General features: G+C 54.4%; 1 protein-coding gene across 15 annotated transcripts in view; it reads left to right on the top strand.

Annotated features, from left to right (window-relative positions):
• The window catches only part of CACNA2D2 (calcium voltage-gated channel auxiliary subunit alpha2delta 2), a 143,751-nt gene that overhangs the window by 15,509 nt on the left and 105,046 nt on the right, over nt 1-23,196 (top strand). For all 15 annotated transcript variants that reach the window (XM_084988220.1, XM_084988218.1, XM_084988219.1 and 12 more), the window contains exon 2: nt 11,280-11,361. In XM_084988220.1, the coding sequence (XP_084844346.1) occupies nt 11,280-11,361 (82 nt within the window). The remainder of the gene's footprint in view (nt 1-11,279; nt 11,362-23,196) is intronic.

Genomic DNA, 23,196 nt, shown 5'->3' with positions numbered 1-23,196 from the left:
AGAAGGAGATAGGGCCTCTGGGGTGACACCTGAAGGAAGGCCCCCTCCTTGCCGTGGCTCTCAGAGGGAATTTGCATTGGTAAAGGATTCACCTTAGAGCAAGGAGAGTTACTGGCCCACTGGGTGTCAAAGCAAGTTGAGCACTCACATTTGATTTACATGCAGCTTGGCTTGTGCTAAGAAGCCTTGCGCTCAGTAGTGAGGAGCAAATCCCAGAGGAAGTGGTCATCTCCCCCTCCCTGGCCCACACCCCCTCATGGGAGGGATTTCAAGGAGCTTGGGCTCTGCACTGCTGCATCCACCTACAGCAGAGCTGCTCAGGTGGTGTATAAGGAAGAACCGCCTGACTGCACTTGACTTCGGCTTGCTTGCAGAGGCAGCGAGGGCCCTGATTTGGAATAGACCTCTTCTCAAAGGTGGAAAAGGTCATAAATGAGGGGTGGCCCTTACCTGTGCCCTATTTCCTAACTCTTGGCCCTTGAAATCCACTTGGGGAATTGAGGCCTAATTGTCTAGGGGACAGGGCCTGGATTCTGGGGCTACCCTTTGCTGGATTTGAATTCTGATTGAGCACAGACTGGCTGTGCGGCTTCGGGTGCATTGCTACATCCCCTAGGCCTCAGTCTTTATCCATGAAGTGGACCTGAATCAATCAGCACCCAGCCAAGAGTGCCATATGACTTCAATGGGCTCACACACAGAGTACACAGCGGGTACCCTCCATCATCCATTGGTGCTCTGCTGTCTGCTGAAGTTGGAGGCCCTTTCAGCCTCTCACCCACTGCAGAGGGAGGTGGATAGGGCAGGCACCAGTCTGGTAATGGGAGGATATTCAGGGAAATCTATCCCCAAGCACTTCCAGAAGATTCTTCATTGCTGTCCTACAAACTAAGCTCTGTAGGGAGCTTAGTGGTGGGACCACACGGCAGCCCCAACCTAAGGCAAGAGTTGTTAAAGTAGAGTGAGGACTATGGGTTTGAGAGGAGGTTGAAGAGAAATCCAGCAAGACTTCCTGGAGGAGGTGACTTGGCCAGGTAGAGAGGGGACAAGGCCAGAAAACAAAGCTGGCCTGATGGATTGAGTTCTTTTCTGATCTTTGCTCTATCTCTCCTCTGCACCTGGGTGTCCTCTGGGGCCCTGCCAGCTTCTGGGGTGGGGGTGGGGAATCTCTGCCCTGAAAAGGAACAGAGGACCCTGAGGGGGTTTCTGTCCTCCTCAAGGCAGGGCACCATATCAAGGATGCACATGGAGGATGGCTATTTGTGGCTCAGAGAGGATTTGACTCATGCCGGGGAGTGGGGAAGATGTATGGGAGGGAAGATGGGGATGTGTGAATCATTGAATCTGACCAGAGCGGTTGGTGGCATGTGGGCAGGGCCTATCTTGCCACCTTCAGTCAGGCTTCAACTGCTAGTATGAGGCAGGAACAGGCAGCTGGAGCTCCCAGGCTCTTCCCTGACTCTCCTGGTGACCTCCACAGGTGCCTCAACCCTGCTGTGGCTCTCCCATTACAACACCTGTATCTCTACCTCTCCCTCCAAGGGCCAGCCTCACTGAACCTCAGGTTACCTGTTTGTTAAATGGGCCTGGACAGGGATTACATTTGCATTGTGCCTGACTACCTGGGGAACATGCTGGGGAGAAAAGGAGGCACTATAAGCCCCAGAAGGCCCATGATCTATGGCAGTGATTAGGGTAGATGGCTTCGGGCCTGGGGAGCAGGTGGTAGATCCTGAGCAGAGTGACAGTCTGTACCCCTGTCCCTGGCCTGGGCCCTTTGCTTTGCTCTGGGGAGACCTTAGCTAGTTCATGAGCTCCCAGGACCATTGCTCCAAGAGTATTGCTCATTGCTAAATCCCAGCTCTAGACTGCTGGGAAATTCACAATGACACCTAGGTGTTGGTACCTTGGGAGCCCATGGGCCTTGGCCTCCAGGGTCATGGAGATAAATGGTTCCGCTGTCTCTGCAATTTAAAAATCACCCACTCCATGAGTCCACAGATGGGAAACTGAGGCACAGAGAGGGAAGTAGGTGAGTCTGCACAGAGCCTTTGGACTCTGGTCTGGGGAACCAGAATCTGTGTGCAAGAGATGACACCATGGGGCAGGGTGGGTGGAGGTACTGAGCTGACTGAGATGGGGACAGGGTGACGGGAATAGGGTGGAGGACAGCCCGGTCTGGCCCATTCCTTGCCCACACTCTCTTCTTGCTTCCTGAAAGAAGTGTCTGCTCCAGCACCGAGCCCTTCTGGGAGAGCCATGAATTATGCAGGGAAGCCACAGGTCTGGGCAGGCCCATCATAAATGAGCTTTAATAATTCATACGGAGAGGAGCCAGGAAAAGGGAGGGCCTCCTGGGCTGTCCCTGGGGCAGCCACTGCACTTCCAGCCACCTCACCCCCCAGCCTGCCACTGCCCTCCCCACCTGCCTTCCCCTGTGACCATCCACACACAGGCTAGGACAGGATGGCAGGGAGGTTGGGACCCCTCTAGGGAGGGGTGCTTAAGCCCAAGGGCCTGTTCCTCCAGGCTAGAGAGCAGGAGCCTCTTCCCTCAGGGCTCATAGCCCAGGGCAGAGGTGGGCAGTAAATGAGAGAGAGAAGAGGTCTGATGGAATTCTAGCAAAAACAATAATCCCAGGAGAGCACCTGAGATCCGTTGTGAGGGGGTGGGAGGAAGCACAGCTTAAAATGGGAGGGACGGGTAGACTTCACTGAAGGAGGGGAAGAGGGGAGCCCTGGGCACTTTTGAGGAGAGATTCCCAGGCAGAGGGAACAGCATGTGCAAAAGCCTGTACAGGGAGTGCAGGAGTGCATTCAAGCCCCAAGAGGAGGCCACTGTGGCCTGAGGAGCGAGGTCAAGGAGGCAATTGAGAGTATGGCACTAAACGGGCTTTGTTTTTCCTCTCGGCCATGGAGCTGCAGCCTGGTGTTGACAGGGGAGGGACCTGGTTCCAGCAGGACACTCTGGCTGCGTGTGGAGGTGAACAGCCCGGGGCAGGGGGGTGTAAGGGCAGAAGGTGAAGACCAGGGAACTGGCAGCTGTACTTGTCCTAGAGAGAGATGATGGTGGTCCAGGCCAGGTGGGAGGCCAGGAAGGTGGTGAGGAGTAGGCAGACTGTGAAGGTGGAGCCAACAAGACTTGCTGAGAGATTAGATGTGGGTTTGAGAGAAAGCAGGTACCAGGTCACCCTGAGGCCTTGGGCCTGAACCAAGGAGCTGCCATCAGCTGAGTCAGGAGGCAGAGGGTGGGGAGAGAAGGGAGGAGGGGATCCAGAAGAACATTAGGGTCTGAGTTTTGGACACATTCAGTTTGAGAGGCCCGTTAGACATCCAAGTGGACCTGCCACACTGTTGCTGGGCATTTGGGACTGGAGTCTGAGGAGAGGTGTGTATCATCCTGCCTGGCGTTCATTAGCTATGTGACCTTGGGTGTAGCATCTGCTGCTCTGTGCCTCAGTTTTCCCCTCTGAGAACTGGGGATGATGATCTAACTGCTGTGAAGATAATTACAGCAGTGCAGTGAGGGCCCTGACCTCACTGGGGCAGGAAGGAAGGCCCCAGTCAGACCCCTTGGGAAATGAATCCCTGTGTGGCCTGTGGAGGCTGCAGGCCACCCCTCCTTGGGCAGAGAGGGAAACTGAGACCTGGGGAGACAAAACCACAGAGAAGAGCCTGGTACACAGAGACCTGAGCCCTTCCCCACCCTAGCCGAGCCCTGCAGCCTGGGTCTGGGCCTCAGTCCCCAAGTCCCCCGTGGACCAGCATTTTCCTTCCTGACACATACATCCTTCATCTCCCTGGTCCCTGACGCCTCTCTAGCCTTTCTCCTAGTTCTTCAGCAGCTACTGGGCAGAATTTGTTCTCGTGGAAGCTAGAGCAGTGCCTCTTATGGGCTTCTCTCCCTGTTGGAAACCCCAGACCAGGCCTGGCGAGGAGGGTCTTGCTGAGGGGCTGCTCCATAGTCCTGTGGCTCTGGATGTGACGATATTGATGTATAACCACCTCGTATTACTTAAGAACACTTTTTTTTTTTTTTTTTTTTGGTCTTTTTGTCTTTTTGTCTTTTCTAGGGCTGCTCCCACGGCATGTGGAGGTTCCCAGGCTAGGGGTCAAATCAGAGCTATAGCTGCCGGCTTACACTAGAGCCACAGCAACATGGCATCCGAGCTGCATCTGTGACCTACACCACAACTCACGGCAATGCTGGATCCTTAACCCACTGAGCAAGGCCAGAGATCGAACCCGCAACCTCATGGTTCCTATTCGGATTCATTAACCACTGCGCCATGATGGGAACTCCTTTTTTTTTGCTTTTTAGGGCCGCACCTGCGGCATGTGGAAGGTCCCAGGCTAGGGGTCGAGTCAGAGCTACAGTTGCCACAGCAATGCGGGATCCGAGTCGTGTCTGGGACCTACAGCACAGCTCACAGCAATGCTGGATCTTTAACCCACTGGGTGAGGCCAGATTCTTAACCCACTGAGCCACAGTGGGAACTCCCCAGTTCACTTTCTAGATGAGTTACCTGAGGCACAGACAGGGGAAAGGATGTTACCAAGGTCACACAGCTAACCATGGCGGGAATACACGTCAGGTTCAGGAGAGTCTTCCATGCTGTCCTCCTGACCTCCACTGGGAAACCTCCTTCCCCTTCTCAACCTGCACATCCCCAGTTTGCCCTGTTCCTTGTGGTCCTCCCTAAATGCTGGTGCCCCTGTGGACCCTCAATCCTGCAGTGATGGTGGGGAGTGAGGCAGAGTGCTGTGGCCATTTGCTGTGTGATCCTGGGATACTCTCCATCCCTCTCTGGGCAAAGTGAACTACCCCATTCTCCCACTTTCCAACTCTCTGAGCCCTGGGTGATCCTCTTTCCCAGTTCTAGGCTTTCTCCTCTCCTCCCCTCCACCCATCAGACTGTTAGGAGTAAATACTGGGCTGGACCTGGTGCCCTAATTAGAGCGGATGACTGTTCACCGTTAATCTGAAGGGAGAGGCACAGGCTTGATGCCTCCTAGCCAAGAGCTGACTGGAAAAGAAAGTTCCTCCACTCCCTGATAAAGAAAGGGAAGGGACAGCCCCCTAATTAATAACCTCATTAAGGAGGAGTATTTGGGCAGGGTCCCAAGACACACATAGTCGAGGCCGATGGATTTGGACTAATTGGAGCTTCAGCAGCACCAACCCCTCCCCAGCTCCAGGGGATCTTTGAGGATCCCTTGTGATGAGTGGGCTGCCTTTGTCTCCGAGAGCCCGGGATGGTGGGTGGGGTAGGGGATGGTGCTCCTGGGAGCATCCTGTTACCCACACTAGGAGTCCCTTAAGCTGAATCACAAATTCTTTGAAGATGAGCTTGTCCCTTTGGGTCTTGCATCTCAGTTTACCTGCTTGTGAAGTGGTGGGTGGCTGTCTGAGGAACCTTGTTCCACCGTGAATCAGCTGGGCCAGCATGCTTCCCTCTCCCCTGGCCTCAGTTTCCCATGGTTTGCGCAGTGCGAGGCCAGTGCTGACTGGTTTCCATCCTCTGGCACTCTGATCTCGATGGCCTGGAGTGGCTTGGCCTACTTGGCCTCTTGGGAGTGAGTGACTTTGGCTAGACTTGCCCTCTTTCTTAGGAAGCTAAGTCAGGGGCCCTACCCTGGGCTTGATCACCAGAAGATGTTGAGGCCCAAAAGTCTTTTCTCCTGAGCAAACAAGCAGGAAGGATCCTCAGATCATGGGAGGTCCTGCCTTTCCCAAGGCATCTCCCCTCTGTCAGAGTCTCTCAGGTTATGCAGGGGGTGCTGCAGGCCATCCAGAGGCCCCAGTCCAAGGAGGAGGCCCAGCCATCCCATGCTTAATGAGCTGCACGTCTGAGGAAGGGGATCGGACTGAGGGGAGAGCAACCCTGACATCCAGATGGGTCTGTATGCACACGAGTGTGAGGCGCAATCATCACTGATAACTTTCCACCTGCCTCCGTTTGGGATCCTGGGAGGTGGACAAGTGGTGAGCTTTATCTCCATTTTCCGATGGGAAAACAGGCTTAAGAGTGCACATCTGATCTAGGGTCACTGAAGAACCAAGGCTGAATCTGGGCACTCAGTCTAGGTAGAGAAGGACATCCACTGAGTAGTCAGGGAGGACTTCTCAGGGGAGGTGGCTCTGGAGATGCCACCATCCTAGGGTGTAGCCTTGAGCTTCCTGCTGTTTGCAGCAGGGCTGTGGCCTAGGGGAGGGACTGACCATGCCTCAAGCCCTGCCTCAGCGAGGGCTTCAACTGCTCTCTGAGTTTCCCATGGCCTCTCCAGGCCACAATGAGGAGTGGCTTCCCCTGGTATGGGCAGAGCCTAACACACAAGCCCTGTAGACCAACTCTCTTGGGTTTTTTTCCTATCTAGTCTCTCCCACACCACCGAGCCCTCCTGCCCTATCTTTCTTTCCCTTTCAGAAGACAGAAGGCACCAAGGTAGGAGATGGCAGGCCAGCTGAAATATAGTCAGAATAATTAAATAGCACTTTATTTTAAATTGTTGCCTTCCCTAGAGCTAAGAGAATAATTGGCCAGTCTGTCACATAGAAAGCAGGAGACTTGTGTGCCCCCACCATTGCCAAGTTTGGTTCACAGTACTCTTGGCAGCAAGTGGCTTCCACTGTGCCTGCTCCCCAGCACCTCTCACTTGCCCTAGCCCAGCCCTGTCCTCCCACCTCTTCTATTGCTCACCCTCAGCATTTCCTCTCCATGGTGGCTACCCTGCTTGAGCTATAGACTGCTCTTAGGCATCCATGGAATGGAGTTTATCCAGGCCAACTGCCTGGTGGAAGCAATCTTTAACAGTCTGTAGTCAGGCCTAAATGGCAAAAAATGCCTCCTTGGCAGTGGTGACAAGGCCTGCAGAGATAGTCAAGGGTCCAGAGACCATCATTCCTCCTAGACCTTCCCCTGTCTGTTCTCAAACAAAGCCCTCCCCCTTCCTTCTTGCCCTGCTGCAGGGTCCAGCCGCCCACACCTATTCCTGCCCTCTGAGGGTGAACCTGCAGTGTCACCTGTCTCTGGTTTTTTGATTTGTTTAATTATAGATGAGTTTTCTGCATAATTTATTCCAAAAGCCTGGATTATACTGTACAATTAAATCACATTCTGATCAACAACTTCACGTATAAAATTAACAACTGGCAACAGTTTAAACTATGCTGCTGCATCTGCACACAGGCTCTTTCCCTCACCCCTTCTTCTCTCTCTGCCCTTCCTCCTCCTCTCTTGCCTTCCCTACCTCCCCCTTCCTGGGGGAGCCTATGCAGCTGGCCTCAGAGCTGGAGGCCCCCACCTGAGTCCTCTGAAGTTTGACCTGGGTCCTCCCCAGCCATCTAGTTGGAGTCTTAATGGTTCTGCTAAAGGGGGTCCTCAGCCCCAGATCCTCACCCCACACATGGATGATTTTTCTCTGTCTGATGATGACCCCTCTTCTTCCCTCACATACTCCTCTTGGTTCTGAAATGTGCCCTGGAGACCCCCCAGCACCTGGTGTCACCTTCTTCTTGCTGGGCTGCCCTAGGCCTTCTAGTCCTGGGACACACGTCTCCCTGCTCTGTGTCTCCTCCCAACCTTTCTCCGCCTGGGGAGCAGGGGGTTGCAGAGAGCCATTAGGGAAACTCTTTCCACAGCACCCTCCCTCCGTGCCCCCTCTCCCACCAAGCAGGCCCTCAGGGAAGATTTATGAGCATTGGAGGGTAAGGAGCGGGGGCTGGATTGGATGAGCTTCTAGCCCTCAAGAAACAGACCAATAATAATACTGCCCATCAAGGTTGTCGTGTCAATTTGGTGTGGATTTGGCTGTGAAAGCTATTCAGCCAGTCATTATCCTCCCCATTTACAGACAGAAAGCTGAGGTTCTAGGGGCCAGAACTCTCCGAGGTCACACAGCTGGTAGAGGTAGTCTCTCTCCCTGAGGCTTCCCAAAGGTTGCATTGTCCTGGGGGTGCAGGGTGAGTCATGGAGCTGAAGAGGCCAGGAGGACAGGTCTGGCTTCTCTCTGTAGAGAACGGCTCGGTAGCCATCCTTGCCAGGGGCCTCAGTTTTCTTGTTTGTGAAATGAAGGCTCAGTGCCTGCACTTTACTGGGTTCAGGAATGCTGGAAGACATAGTGGTGTGGGGCTGTCTGCAGCTTCTTGTGCCCACACCAGTCATCATGCCGGCTGCAGTCCCTGGCTGCACGTGCCTCCTTCCAGACACTCTCTCTCCTCACTGTCTTGCTAATTTGGCACTTAGAGACACTTGGAGATAAGCAATGTCATCTCAATGAAGAGCATGGAAAATCACAGGGAGGTGGGGAGCTAGCAGGTGGATCTACCCTGTTGGGAGGGTGACCCATGAGCCACACTGTCTGGCCAGGGAGATGGTGCCAGAGCCAGGCACTTGGGCCCAGACTGAGGGGATCCCAGGCAGGATTTGGTCAGTTTGCCTTTGACCCAGTGGGGCTATGGATCCTGATGTATCCCCCATCCTTCCAGAGCCCCATGCCCTTCTGTTGGAGTGAATACAATTATGCCTGGCCAGAGTGACTTGGTGGGTGGTTTTTCTGACCTCTCGGCAGGAAGGCTGCAGGTGCATAGTTGACTTCTGGCCTCCTCAGCCCCGTGTGTCACCCCCTGGAGCCAGCACTGGGACACTAGCCAAACCCTGGAACCCACAAAGTCATGTCTCTGTGATGATGAAATGATTGACCTATCATGTTCTTTTAAACTCTTGGACAAGTGTTGCCTTCATAGTTGGGTTTAGTTTAAGTGAATAATGATAACTTGTTTTCCCTGGCATCGTGATGATGGGCAGTGCAGCTGGGGCCTGGGGCCTACCCATAAGAGTCACCATGCCACACCAAGGGCTAGAGCCACCCCTAGATGCTGAGATTGGTAGCATTTTCAAATTTCTGTGGTATAAATATTCCCACTGTGGCTGATTTCAAGCTCTTGAGGTGACCACTGAATGCAGAGAAGAGGTGCCTGCAATTATCTCTGCTGACACCACTACACTCTTGGGTCAAGTTCTCTGTTCACCACTTCCTGGGCAGCTGACTTTGAGCAGGTCACTTAAAACCTTTGGGCCTCAGTTTCCTCATCTGTAAATTAGGGGCGAGGAATGGGATTTGCATCTTTGTGAGAATTGAAGCAAGAGAGTAGGTAACACGCTGGCACCACACCTTAGACATAGTGGGAGCCCTTGTACATATTAATTAGTCCCAGGAAAGATTATGATTGACATTCTGTCCCCTAGACTAGTGAGTGGCCAAGGTCAGAGTGAGGGCCAGGGCAGAGCTAATGGTTCCCTTGGAGCTCAGCTCCTTGACCTCAGCCATTCATGTGCCACCTGCCTAGCTGGACACGAGACTGTGCAGCAGCCTATCTCAACATTAGTCGCCGCTCCCCACCCCCCCGTCCTCCCCCCCACTCCCTGGACTCTGTCTCAGGAGCATAAAACAGCCACCTGCCACATTGTCCATCCACGGCTACGGCCAAGCAATCAGTACCTAGTGGACAGGAGCCAGGGGCCAAGCAGGCTCTCTATTCTCTGCTGGGATTTGCCCTTCCTCAGCTAGTAGTTGAGTCCTGATCACCCTTCATAGCCTGGCCTGCAGCCTGGCCTCTACCTGGGCTTGGGTTAGCTTTTCCCCTACAGTGGGGAGCAGAGATGGGCATCAGAATGTGGCTCGGCCAGCAACAAGCTGAAGCAAATACCTCTCTCTTTTGATGTTGATTTTTTTTTTTTCCATCACAGCCCTGACATTCAGCTTAGCAAATTGCAATTAGTGATCTGCCCGCCTCCTGATCTGAGTTCCCATGCCAACCGACCTGGGCACACGCAATGACAAGGGCCCAGCCTAGCCATAGGGATATGGGGCTGGGGGCCTGAGTAGAGGCTCAAGCTCTTCTGACTCAGGGAATAAGAGTGCTGGCCCCCAGTGGCACTAGGGGAGGTAGGAGGGGGAGCAGGTCCAGAGCAGGAGTTGATGTCAGTTGTAGTCTCCCAGGTCCCATGGCTCCTGCAGTACCCCTCAAGAGGCTGGGGGCCTGGCTTCACTCCACCCTTACCTGGCCTCACGGAATGAACTTGACCTGTGATGTATTTTAGTCTTTGTGGTAATTCTTCTATGAGCCCTCCCTGGAAGGGCCTCATTCTGTGTTTGGTGGGAAGGGAAGGATGAGCTGCCTTTCAGATGCATTAGGGCAGGGGCCTTGATTAGAGCAGAAAGTGCCTTTGGCAGTTTGGAGAGTGTCTTTCTGGCCGGCAGGCCCTGGCAAGGACTAGTGTGATTTTGCTCACCTGATCTGCCACTGCCTAAAAATGGGCTAACAGGCTAGACCTCTCACCAGACATCATCCATGTTCATGGGTGTAGCCTGAGAATATAGGGCCTTGTGACCACCTGTCCATCCTTGCCTGTCACAGATTCCCATGCAGCACCCTTGACGTACCAGTTCTCATGTGTACCTCTCAGACCCTACGAGATAGCCCCAAATTATCTCCACTTTCTGGAGGAGGATAGTGAGACCCAGATGGGCTAAAATGAGCTCAGGGTGGCACAGTGCAAAGGAGAACTGCTCAGGTTGGTAGCCTAGGTGAAGGGCTTGTGCATGGGACTTGCTAGGCCTCCAGAAAGGGGCAGGATGGTCTGAACTGGACCCTTCAGTGGGCAGTTCATGCAGGGCATCCAGCAATGAACTTCAGATAAGCATCTTTTTACCAGGCTGCTAGAAAGGCCAGGGCCATCTAATCCAGAAGGTCTCCATGTTCACTGCTCAGATGAGGTCCAGAGGGGCAGAGACCTGCCCCAGGTTATATAGTGACATGGTGGTGGCAGCAGCTCTCATGGTCCCTCCCCTTCCCCAGGTCACATCCAGCCTCGGGGGCAGAAGGCTCTAAGATCCAACAGACACCAGGCTCACTCATGTCCCCTCCCTGGTATCCTGAGTCCCCATGTTCAGAGCAACAGCATCAAGGGTTGACTCTTCACAGTGAAAAATAGTCTCCCTGCAGGCTCCTTGGAGCCGCTGGACTCCCTCAGTGCATTTAAAGTATAATCCACTCCCCTCCCTGACTGTCTAACAGTATGTGAGAAGAGCCTGGGCCACCCGGTCCAGACTTCAAAGGGAAACAGGCACACGCTTTGGTTCCTAGCCTCTGTTTCTCTTCTAGTGAAAATTGGGTTTTGAAGGGGCAGCCACTGTGGGTCACCCCTAGGTGGCCGGGACAGGGCTGTTCCAGTGCCAGGCAGGTCCTCCTGACACCTCTCTCCTCTCTGCACACAGGATGCAGCACTGGGCCCGGCGCCTGGAGCAGGAGATTGATGGCGTGATGAGGATCTTTGGGGGCGTCCAGCAGCTCCGTGAGGTAAGCCTGGTGCTTCTGGCTTTCCCTTCAGGGACCATCTTCAAGTGGGAATGGGAGAAGGGTTTCAGAAGTAAGGCATGAGGAAGGCTTGACGTGGTTGAGGATCTGGCATGACGGGACAGTCTGGATCCATGGGGGCAGGTGAGGCAACAGAAATAGTGACTCCTTTGCCTCTTGGGCTACTCTTCCCCAGGTCACCGTGGGGCTGAAGCCGTACCTAGTCAGCTCTGATGGGAAGGTCGGTGAGGTCTGTGTTTGAGGCAGCATTCAGAGTGGAAGTCCAGGCCCTGGCGGATCCAGTGAATGTAGTTGTGCACGGAAGCCAGAGGGACTGTCCACGCAATGAGTGGGAGTGCTAGGCCGAGCAGCCCCGGAGAGCTGTGCCGCCTGCTCAGGGCGCTGCAGCACAAGTTGAAAGCCTGTGCTTGGCAAGATGAGGGATCAAGGGGCGGGAGGGGTGATAGATTAGGCACGAGCAACGACATTCATCCTGGGAGATTATGTTAATGTTTGAAATAGTGATGTGAGGAACAGGCCATCACCCCCAGAAGGCTGCAAAATGTGTTGCTGTCAGGCCATAGGCTCCTGAGCTGTTGCTCTTTATGTGGAAACGCAGAGGCTTGGAAAGCTGAGTTCTTGGAGTGGTTTGGTGGGGCTCCCAGGTACAGGCTGGACTTTGAGGAGCTCTTGCTGGGAACTTGGGCCAGCAAGTATGACCAGAACCAAACAGGGGATTAATGGAGATCTCCTGCCAGTGGGTGGCCTGGGAACAGTTGAGTAAGTAGAGTTATTGTTGGGGGTTCCTCCGAGGGTCCATGTCCCAGGCTTCGTGATTAGATACTGCACTGCATTCCTGTCCTCCCTCTTAGGGCCAGGTTGGAGAAGGTAATATATGTGGGGCCTTTCCCTATGCTTATTAGCTTATAGCCGGTGCCCAGGAAATAGGGGTGGCAGTGTGTTGACATTGGCTCTTGAGGTAGGACCTCTGGCACAGGATGGAGCTGATCAGGGGTGGCTAACGAGGTGGTAACATGATGGGGAGGGGGAGGCTGCATCTGGAGCCACCAACTTGCTAGGTGTCCTTCCCTCCAGCCTGGTGGCCCAGCCTCTCTGAGCCACCCCCTTTCCTGGTTGCTAGGCTTGAATTGCAGTAACCCCCATCCTACTCTCTTCCTGTGAACTCTCAATGACTCAGCTGCACTCAGAGGCCAGCAGAGCTTTCCAGAGAAGGCGCTGTAGGAAAAGCTGTTCCGGAACAGAAGTCAGTTTATGCTCAGGAATAGCACCCAGTGCTAACTAGGTACTAAGTGGGTACTGCCAAGTGCAGTCGTGTAGGTTAATGAAGAAATGAGAGTTCCCTGGAATGTGGGTGGTGTGCCTTTCCAATTTTCACATTGGGACATAAGATGTCCCCCACATAAAGAGGTAACTATGCACCTCTGGTCACGAATCTTTGGTGCTTCGAATCCTCAGCTCAAGGATATTGTTTATGTTATTGTCATGGGCAACTCAGACTCCAAAAGTTGGCTAATGGGAAAATGTACACATTTCATTCTTGAGACTTGGGTCTTTGTGAACCAGAGATGGAATTCTGGCTCAGCATACCCACTGTGTGGCTCCTGGGCAAGTCCTAGACCCTCAGTGATCCTCATTCTTGGTCTGCGGAATGGCTAGGAGGTCTAGCTAGAGGATGAGGTGGTGAGAATGACAGGGGACAGGCTGACAGAGATACACCCTTTTCTAGAAATCAAATTTGAATTTCCCTCATTGATCATTTCCATCCCTAGGCTGTGTTATTCCCTTCCTTTCTGATGAGAGTTGAGTGATTTCAGACACTTTCATCAAAGAACACATCTTTCCCTTGCCCACTTTCCTGGTGGTAACCAAAGTCACACAGCTGGGTATGGCAGAGCTGAGGCTTGGCCAAGGGGGCTCCTGACTCCTGTTTCAGGGTGCTGCTCCTCCTCTGGCTAGGCCTCCCCTCTTGGAGTGGGCAGGATGAGCCTGGGGAAGAGGGGCTCTGGGCCAGGCTTGATGAGGCTGTGGCCAGGCAGAGAAGTGCTAACCTGGCATTCCTGGCTCCTTCTGGCATCCTTCTGCCTGTCGATGGCTGCCAGCTCTCCAGTGGCGCTCTGTCCTGCTCCAGTTCTTTCTCACCTGCTTCTTCAGCCTCTTATTTCCTGCTGGCAGCCCTGGGGCTGCTTCTTGGCATAGGACACTCTTGTGAGGTGGGCGACAAGGGAGCAGGTGAAGAGTTCTGGAGGAAAAGGACAACCCATGGGAGCAGAAGGGAGCCAAGCGGCCCCACCCTCCCACAACCCAGACTAAGCTTCTGCAGAATATGAGAGGGTGCATATGAGAAGGCCTGTATGCCCAGCCCATGCCCAGCTCTGAGACTCAGGAGGATGTTTGCAGTGGAGCCCTGATCCAGATATGATGCTCTGTGGATCCTGGCACCACCTCTGCCAGGCTAACAGCCCTAGCCTCCATTGAGGCCACACCCCTCCCCATACCTCCCTGAGCTGATGCTGAGCTGCCCCCAAACACCTTGCCACTGGGGTGACCCTGGTATCCAAGACCTCTTGGCTTTCTTCCCCTACATGGATGCTGTCTCCACTGGCCCCAGTCCTGGAAGAAGCCCCACCCCCAGAAGCTGGGAGCCACAGAGCTGGCAGCTGCAAGAGTTCAGAAACTGCAGACTGTGGCATTTAGGAACATTTTCCTTGCCTTGGCACTTTCCTCCTCCCGACCTCACCACAACCCCAAGGAGGGCCTGTCTGGGTGCAGAACGTGGCCCATTTACAGATAGGACACCATGGCACACCTTGGCGGAATGTGGGGGCTGTCTGCAAAGACCCTATCACGTTTGCTCACCTAACCCCAAGGCCAGCTCATAGTAGGAACTCCTACTGTGGCCTGGTGCTCCTGAGCTATGCCCCACTGGGTACCTCAGCCCCACCTTCCCCTTCAGCCCTGCCTACTTCTGCCATGAACATGCCGCAAAAGTGTGGACCCTACTGCACACTGCCCCCTCAGGGCCCCTGGAAGTTGAGCAAGATTTCCTGAGCCCCTTCTCTACCCTCCCCCATCAGCACCATATTGTCATCCTGGGAGGGGATAGCAGAGAGCATATGCTTGGGCTCTGAGCTCATTTACATAATGAAGCTGATCAGGATGAATAATTCATGAGGTGCCTGGGGATGCAGGGGAATGATGCAGAGATAGCCCATCTCCCCCCTCTGAAGCCCAGGTCACTCTGATGGGTACAGCCAGGGACTGTCCCCTTCTGCCTGTGTGTCCAGGGTAGAAAAGGAACAACTCTGGGGACCTTATAGGAAAGCAAAGCAGGGTAGATTATAGTCAGATATGAAGAAGAACCAGTGGCTCATCGGGTGCACCATTGTGGGGTCCCTGTAGAAGAAAGTGAGAAGATCTCTCTGGGTTGGGGGTTGGGGGTGAGGAAAGGCTGCCTGGCCAGAGCTGTTATGGGAGCAGAGATCTGGGATGGCTGTGTGTAGGGACTACAGGCCACCCTCTGGGAAAGCTCAATCCAAGGCTGGACCAATGGAGCCTTTCTCAGTCCACATCAACCCCCACATGTGTCTGGTCAAGGCAGAGATGGCTTAGAGCCCTGCCCACACTCCTGGCTGCTTCAACCCCCATGACAGCCTTGGCCCAGCTGTATGCTGCTAGTCACTCATGAGGAAGCCAAAGCGTGGCTGCCTGTCTTCACCCACCAGTTCCATCCTGGAGCCTTGACATGCTAGCCCTTGGTGGTAGAGGAGGGGATTGGTAAGAAGTATCAAGGCAGGAATTCCCATTGTGGCTCAGTGGTTAATGAATCCAACTAGGAACGATGACGTTTTGGGTTCGGTCCCTGGCTTCGCTCAGTGGGTTAAGGATCCAGCGTTGCCGTGAGCGGTGGTATAGGTTGCAGACGTGGCTTGGATCCTGCGTTACTGTGGCTCTGCCTTAGGCTGGTGGCTACAGCTCTGATTCAACCCCTAGCCTGGGAACCTCCATACGCCACGGGTGCAGGCCTAGAAAAGACAAAAAAAATTTTTAAAAAAGAAGTATCAAGGCAGAGGTGCGAACCTGGCATGTGCCAGGACTGCTGAGCTACACCCACGGGGAGCAAGATCCCAAGACTCAGGAACTCTTGACCCCAGGTCTCCTGCCCCCCTCCCCAGTGCTGTGCTTCTCTGGACAGCCATGGCGAAATCAAACAAATAGTGTCCATGTGTCCCTACTTCTGTGAGTCCCCAGGATTTGGGTTTCTGAACCAGTGATAGTGCCATAGTCCCAACCCATCTTGTCTGCCCCTGGCCATCTCCACACCACGTCTGCTCAGTGTTTCCTGGGAATGTGTAATTAATATTTGCAGAGCCACATCTGGATCTGGCTCGTAGCAAGGACTGAAGTCTGGCCATATTAAGGACCTCTTTCCTGAGGGGCTCAGGAAGACAGGAATGGGACCCTCAACAGGTTCCCTCGAAAAAGGTCTCTCTTTGTCCCCACCCCCACCCCTCACTGATACTGCCAGTGTGGTACCCCCATGCAATCTCATTCACTAGATCAGGGAGTGCTGGCCAAGACTGTGCTTGGCCCCCTTTTGGGGTGGGGGTCCTCTCTGCACATCTCAGGTGGGAGCAGCAGTGTCCAGGAGTGCCAGGGACACTCAGAACCCTAGAGGAGTTATAACAGAAGAGGATGAAGGAAGCTGGGGTGGGGGAAGGTGCTGGGGGACAGAAGCAGCCTTGAGAGGGCCAGGAAAGGGGAGCTCAAGTGGTTGTGACCCCCCCATACCTATAGTTGGTCCTTCTATCAGAGCACTCTGGTTCACATGCACCCCAAGAGGCAAGCCTACAGCAACAGTGCCCCGGCCAGGTAGCCAAGCACGTGCACAGCTGTCCCACCTGATGGGCTCAGTCAGGTGAGCAGTAGTGAGGGAGCCTCACCCAGGCCCATCACACCCCTTCTCCAGGGTTCCCAGAAGCCTCAGAAATGTCATCCTAGGGGCTCTGTGCTTGCTCCTTGTGCAGCCCCACCCCTCCTCCAGCCACCTCCCACTGAGGCCCAACAGTGCCCTCCTCTCTCCTGGTATAGATGATGTGGGACGTGTGAGATTGGTGGGGGGGGGGGTGCGGGTGTGAAATATGCCGTTGGGTATGGATTGCTGCCGCTCGCCTCTCTAAAAACCCACATATATTATTCTTTAATGGAAAGTTAATTGTCTTATTATTCCCTCCATATGGTCCTCTTGCTCTGCACCCAGCGGGGATGCATAGGGCTGAGGGGGGGGGGCTCCTGGGAGGGCGTCTGAAACGTGGCAAGGCTGCCACTTGAACATAATTGGATATACAGAGGCAGATCCATGGGAGCCTGGCTGAAGCCCTGCCTAGACCCCCTCTTTGTCCCCCTAGCCCAGCCTGCTCCCCACTTTTTTCCTTCCCAGGTCCTGCCCCGGAGGTGGCCTCTTCTGGCCTCATTTCCCCAATGTAAGGCCTGGGAATGCACTCTCCTGAGCACTCTTTGGGGAGACAGGTTGGAGGGAGGTGGTAGCTGCCTCCTGTTTGCCCCCTCCCCCCACATATTGTTGCCTAAAGGAGAAAATTCCATCTTTGAGAAGGTTTTCAAAAGCTCATTCGTCTGTGGCAGGAGCTCCTACTTGATGGTCAGCTGGCCAGCTTAGGTCTCCTGCACCCCTTCTACGTGCCCACCAGAGAAGGGGCACAGGGAGGTCAGTGTTGGGGGAGAGTTCCCCCCAGACTGGTTCAGGGGCCCTGGCTCATGTTGGCCATGCTGTCTGGGCGCCAGCTGCCTGGAGCCTCCCCCATAGCTCCTCTGGGGCTGCTGAGCTGGGCCAGTACCCATGCCCTTCTCAGCCCCTGCCCCTCCCGGGTCTCTCCTTCTCCCCGCAGAGGAACCCCTTGCTCCTAGAGTCTTGAAGGGAAAGACCGGGGCAGAGGGCCCTGTTCAGAGGCTTTGGTTCTAGGACAGCCTCAGCAAAGAGCTGCTGCCCAGATTCCTGTGGAGGTTGTGGGTGGGGAGGGGACAGGTCTATGGGAGAAGCATCTCTGGGTGGGCTCAGCAGACCCACACCTGGTGATACAGGCATGGGAGAAGGGTCACCAACTTCTGCCATGTGCTAAGAGGTCACTCTGAGGCCGTATCCGAGGTCAGTTCCCAGAGGATAGAGAACAGCTCAGGGCAGGAGCTATATGAAGGTAGCCCCTGCCTGAGGAACTATAGCTGATAATGGAGCCTGTGCCATGGGCAACACTGAATGTTGGGTAGCAGAAGAAAGAATGAAGCAGTGGAGGCGGGTGTTGGGGAGGAATGGCAGGGCTGGGCTTCCCCACACTGTAGGACCTGCCACTTGTTGTCCTGCCTCTCTGAGCCTTGCTTCTCCCATCTGTGAAATGGGGATCCAAGCACCCTTGTCCTCAGGAGATGTGAGGATCTCAAGGAAAGGCTGCAGACAGAGCCTTGCAAATGTGGGGGTGCCTTTGTGGCCTCCTCCACTATCAGTTGCCTGCCCTTCCAGGAGTTAGTTAGTTTCAGAAAGTTCAGGTGCCCAAGGTGTCACCTTTGCTTACTGAAGCCCACGAATTTGGAAATTGGTTTCCTCTTTTCTGCCATCTTAGTCTGTTTGGGCTGCTATAACAGAATACTATCAATTGGGTGGCTTAAAAACAACAGAAATTTCTCATGATTCTAGAGGCTGGGAAGTTTAAGATCCAGGCACCAGCAGATTTGGTGTCTGGTGAAGGCCCATTTCCTGGTTCCTTGTCAGCTGTCTTCTTGCTGTATCCTCATGTGGTAGAAGGGGTGAAGGATCTCTCTGGGGTCTCCTTTATAAGGGCACTAATCCCATTGACAAGGTCCTTATGACTTACTCACTTCCCAAGCAACCCACTTCTAAGTACTATCCCAGTGGAGATTAGGTTTCAACATATGAATTTGAGGGAGATACAGACCTTTAGTCTGTAGCACTTTTTGACCATGACATCTTTTGCAGACCTTACTGGAAGAGGCACAAAGGCCACTAGATCTTGAAGAAACAAGGCCTATGGGACAGGGAAGAGAGCCAGCCGCAGAGATACCCCTGGGGCGGAAGCAGGCGGTTGTGAAGGGAGGGCCCTTGCAGCCTGTGAGTCTGTCCCTCAAATCAATCGGCCAGTTAGCAGCTTGTCCCTGAGGCCCTGTGCGCTCAGAGAAGGACATAGGGCTTGGCCAGCCTTAAAGTAGGGGTGGTAGGAAGCCACCAAGCTCTCCGTTCTTGAGGGTGACAGCTGTCAGACTGAGGTCCCTCAGTTTAAGAAAGACATTCTAAGAGGCGTGATCAGAACTTCACCCGGCAGACAATGCCATGCTCTCTGGAAGTTTTGGTTGAGAACCCCTGGCTTTGCTGCAGGCCCCTTCCCTGCAGTGGATGCCCCTCAGTCCTTCCATCTTGGGATGTTTGTCAAATTTTCATAAGGAAGAAGCCCTCCCCATCATGGCAGAGTGTTCTGATAAATACCCTGACTCTCCACTGGGATCCTTAGGGAGGCTGACCTTGCAGCAGGACAGCTAGGGGTCAGCTCTGATGGGGACACAGGGTTTGCCAATTGTTGAGGAAAGGCCAGCGTTTACCCACCTCTCCCCTGGGCCTTGGTATCCATCTCTGGAGAGTGATGGGGCTGCTTGTCCAGAGCTGAGGGTTCATCTGGGTGATCAACAGTGGGAGATGGCGATAGAGGGCCCAATGAGTTTCCATGCTGAGCCCCCAGGGATGGCTGACCCCATCTGCGATTCTCCCCCCTCCTCCTCCCCCATCCATTGCTGGATCAGTGGCAGCCACGAGGACACTTGCCTGAGATTCGTGGAGCCCCAAGCACTTGGCAGAGGCAGAGAAGTAATTGGTTCTGACAAACCACAGCCAGCCCCAGGGGCAACATGAGCAGCATTTACCACAACCAGGCAGGAGACAGAGGCTCAGCATGGCCTCCCTCCACCTTCTCTGAGCAGGGCTCCCCTCTCCTTATGAGTAGAGATCTGGTATTTGGAGAAGGTTACAGAGCCCCAAACTCCCCATCTTTCTTGTATCTGTCTCTTAGCCTTGGGACCTCGTGGCTCTGCACTGGAGATGGCTGGCTCCTTGGAGGTGGGGGCTGGGGAACCAAGACAGGGGTGGATCCTAGACACTCTCCAGATCCCCTCCTCATCCGTCCTTGGGTTCCTATGAATCAAAGAAGCAAGTGACTGACACTGGGGTTCTTTTGCTCTGGCCTCAGGATGCCGTCAGGGGCTGGGCCCCCTCCTGAGAAGATGTGCAGTCTGGGTGGAGGAGCAAGCTGTGCACACACACAGGGTACACATATACATGCATGCATACAGTGTACAAACATGAGTATTTGTGTCCGCAAGTTTGGCTTGGAGTAGGTGCTCAGCTAGTAACTCTGCAGGGGATGGATTAGCAAAGGGGCAGGCATCTGAGGATTGAGAAACTGGGGCTCTGATTCATCCCACAGGACTGTGGGAACCATCCAGCCCCCTAGGGGAACTGCATCAAAAAAGGTATAGCTTCCCTTCAGTGCCAGATGCCCCAGGAGAGGTAGACTTGCATGGAGTCTGCCAGGCTTGGCCCCACATAGAAGGTCCCTGATTGCTCTCTCTGAGGAAACAGAGGGTGTGGGGGCTGTGGAGAAGGTCCCAGGAGAAGAGCTGGCTGCACAGTGTGCTGGCACCCAGACATCAGGCTGGAGCGAGGGAGGCTGGGCTATTCCTGGAGTGACTCAAAGGTCTGGCCAACATGTGTGGCCTGGGCAGGAGAGGTGGAGAGCCTTTAGGCCTCCGTCCATCCCTATATGTTCCCTAGCCCCAGTACCTTCTCAGCCTCTTCCTCCTACTCTACTTGCTGCTCTCCTGACTCACTCTTGTTCCCTTCAGGCCTCTCCCCAGTTTTAAACCCAGCCCATAGCTCCCTCCCCCAGGAAGCCCTCCAGAATCAGTGCTGAGGCCAGTGGTGTCCTGTGTTCCCCTCTCCCTTCTGCTTTTTCATCCTTCGGGTACGCATGGGAGATAGGAGCTGCCAGGGACCTCTGGTGGGCCCAGTCCAGTCTTCCCGTCATATGGGATAGGGACACCATGACCAGAGGGCAGGGTCATGCTGGGCCTCGGGTAGTCCACCTGAACGTGAGCAGTCAGACCGAGAAGGCATCTAGCCCCTGGTGACTATTGGTCCCATGACTCACTGGGAGACACAGTCTCTGACTTGTGGGAGGTTTGTGCGAGGTGGGATGTGGCTGATCACATGTGGAAAACAGATGAGAGAAGCATGATACTGCTTGTGGGAGTGTATTCGCACAGGTAGACTACAATACGTGAACCTGTGTTTGCACATGTGCTGCCAGTAGGAACGTGAGTACGTGAAATTTGTGTGTCTGCGGAAGGGAGCTGCCACACCTTCATGGAATGGTGCATGTAGGGGCGTGACAAGGCTCACGAGCGCGTGCGCGCGCGCGTGTGTGTGTGTGTGCATGAGAGCATGCGATCCCGCATGTGTGTGCTTCATGGGATGTGTAACCAGGCAAGCATATATATGTGGCTGAGTGCATAGTTCTGTGTGATCTGTGTGCTCGTGTGAGCAGGCACACTCACAGGCCAGGGTGGGACTATGAGGGGGCAGGTGCTGAGAGCTCTGTGTCACTCAAGCAGGCGAGAACTACTTAACCGTTTAATTAGTGAAGCTGAGAAATCTCAGTTGTGGGTGAGGAGCTCACATTTGCTCTCTCTCTCTCTCTCTCTCACACACACACACACACACACACACACACACCATGTCCTCAGGCGCAGTGCACACCTCCCCAGGTCACTCTGCCTGACACTGTGCTCAGGAGCCTTGCAGGGGGGCAAGGTGCCAGTCGGTTGTGGATCTTTGTCTTCACACCCATGTGTATCTGTGCCCTGGGCTGTGAACCAAGAGTCCCTCTGTGGACAGCACAGGCCTTTTGCACGCTAATCCTAGGTCCCCAGTCCAGCATTCACAGAAGGGTGAATTTTACAGATGAGAAAGCTGTGGCCAGTAAGGAATATTGGACAAAAGCCTCATTTCCAGGTTCTGGGCCTCCTGTGAAGGGGAGCAGCCCTTCCTGACTTAGGCTGGAGTCCTCCTGAGCGTTCCCTTCCCAGGGTAGAAGAAAGGGTGTGGTGCCTGTGGGCTTAGAGCAGAGTTGGAGTCTATGGGCAGCTTCCTATAGCTTGGAATGGGCCACTTCCACTTACGAACCCCAGGTGCCTTGTCACCAGCCAGCTTCTTCCACATGCCCTGCAGGCAGGCCTGAGGGTCTGATCTCCCACCCCACCCCAGAACCTGCTGACCTCCTCCTCGCTCCTGTCCCTAGAAAGAGAGAGCCCCATGCTCCCCAGCTCCCACAGCCCCATTTGTCTCCCCATCAGCATGATTGTAGCTGCCTTCCATTCGGGCGCCTCTCCTGGGGGACCAATTGGGTTTGTCGGGCTTCGCCCTGAGGCCCAGAGTCTCACTTGATGCTGACTCTCAGTGGGCAGGCCGGCCACCCCCTCCTGCTGCTGCTCGAAGGCCCTGGGGCTGCACCGCTGTTTGTCTTGTCCTGCAGGAGACCCGGAAGCCGGTCAAGTGGCAGCCACTTGCCTCTTGATCAGGTATTGATAGAGCCTTCATTATGCTCCATCTACAGGCATGGAATAAATTGGTGTGCTGTGAATTTATTCTTTTTAAAGAGGGACTTTTACACTGGGGAAAACTTTGAAAAAGAACATTTATATAAAAGCAATTACCATGCCAGTAATTTTTATGTATTCTTGCCCTTCTATAGCTGCCTTTGTGTTTGAAGTGACCACCTCCCTGACAGCTGCAGCCTGGCTCCCCAGCCTCCTGGCTACAGCTTACTGCCTGCTGGGGCATCTCCTCCTCCAGGAAGGCTCCAGATGCAGGGCCCAGGCCCAGTAGGGGTGTGGGCTCTGAGAGCATGGCTGGGTGGATTTATGTTCAAAATTTGGGTGCTCTGAAAAGTTCCTCCTTCATGCATCTCTGTCCTGAGGTTGTTCCATTTCCAGGGCCAGCATGGCATTACCAGGCCCCTCTTGGCAGCAGCTGAGCACTTAGAGGCACCTTGCTTCCTGGCTGCCTCAGGGACCCCATTCCACAAGGGAGGTGGTGGTGGTATGGGAGCAGGTATTTCCCCTCCCAAGGAGCCACTAACGGCACCCTGCTTCCCCAGCCATTATTGCTCTCACACTTGATGCATTATGTAAATTGTCTCCGTTGCTAAGTGGTGGAGGAGCTGCTGAGGGGGAACGGAGGTCTGGAGCCTTCATGGGGAAGGCAGGAGACTGGCCCTGAAAACTCCCTGCTCTGTGTCAGGAAGGGTCTGGCAGCCTCCCAGCTCAGACCAGGGCCCCCTGGGCTTGCACTATCTCCTCTTCAAACCACAGCTTGGCAAGGGTGGTGGCCACATACCGCGGCAGACTGAGGGCTCTCAAGAGATCAGGTGGTCTCCCTTATTGGACAGGGCTGTCAGATTGGGCCTTTGCCTCCCACCTCAGAGTGGCTCCTGGGGTAGAACACGTGCCCCTCTGGCCCAAGGAGGCATGCTTCTCCCTCCTGCACGAGTGAGGCTGGGTGACCCCCCCACCCCACCCCCTGGGTGCCCTGGGGCTCCTTCTGCAGAGAACACCTGGTGAATTCAGGAAATAGAAGGGTGAATTTTGAAGCACATGATACCCTGGTGCACCAGCAAGTTCTTGGGTCTCCAGGGGTCTACTATCTCAATGAGGCATGTAGGGGTGTGAAGATTCCTGGGTCTGAAC

Source organism: Sus scrofa, chromosome 13 (assembly GCF_054392235.1).
Source record: "Sus scrofa isolate SSC_HxYL_T2T_F1_AM1 chromosome 13, Sscrofa_HxYL_maternal_Yorkshire_Landrace_v2.0, whole genome shotgun sequence".
Lineage (NCBI taxonomy): Eukaryota > Metazoa > Chordata > Mammalia > Artiodactyla > Suidae > Sus > Sus scrofa.
This window is presented reverse-complemented; position numbering and strand designations above follow the sequence as displayed.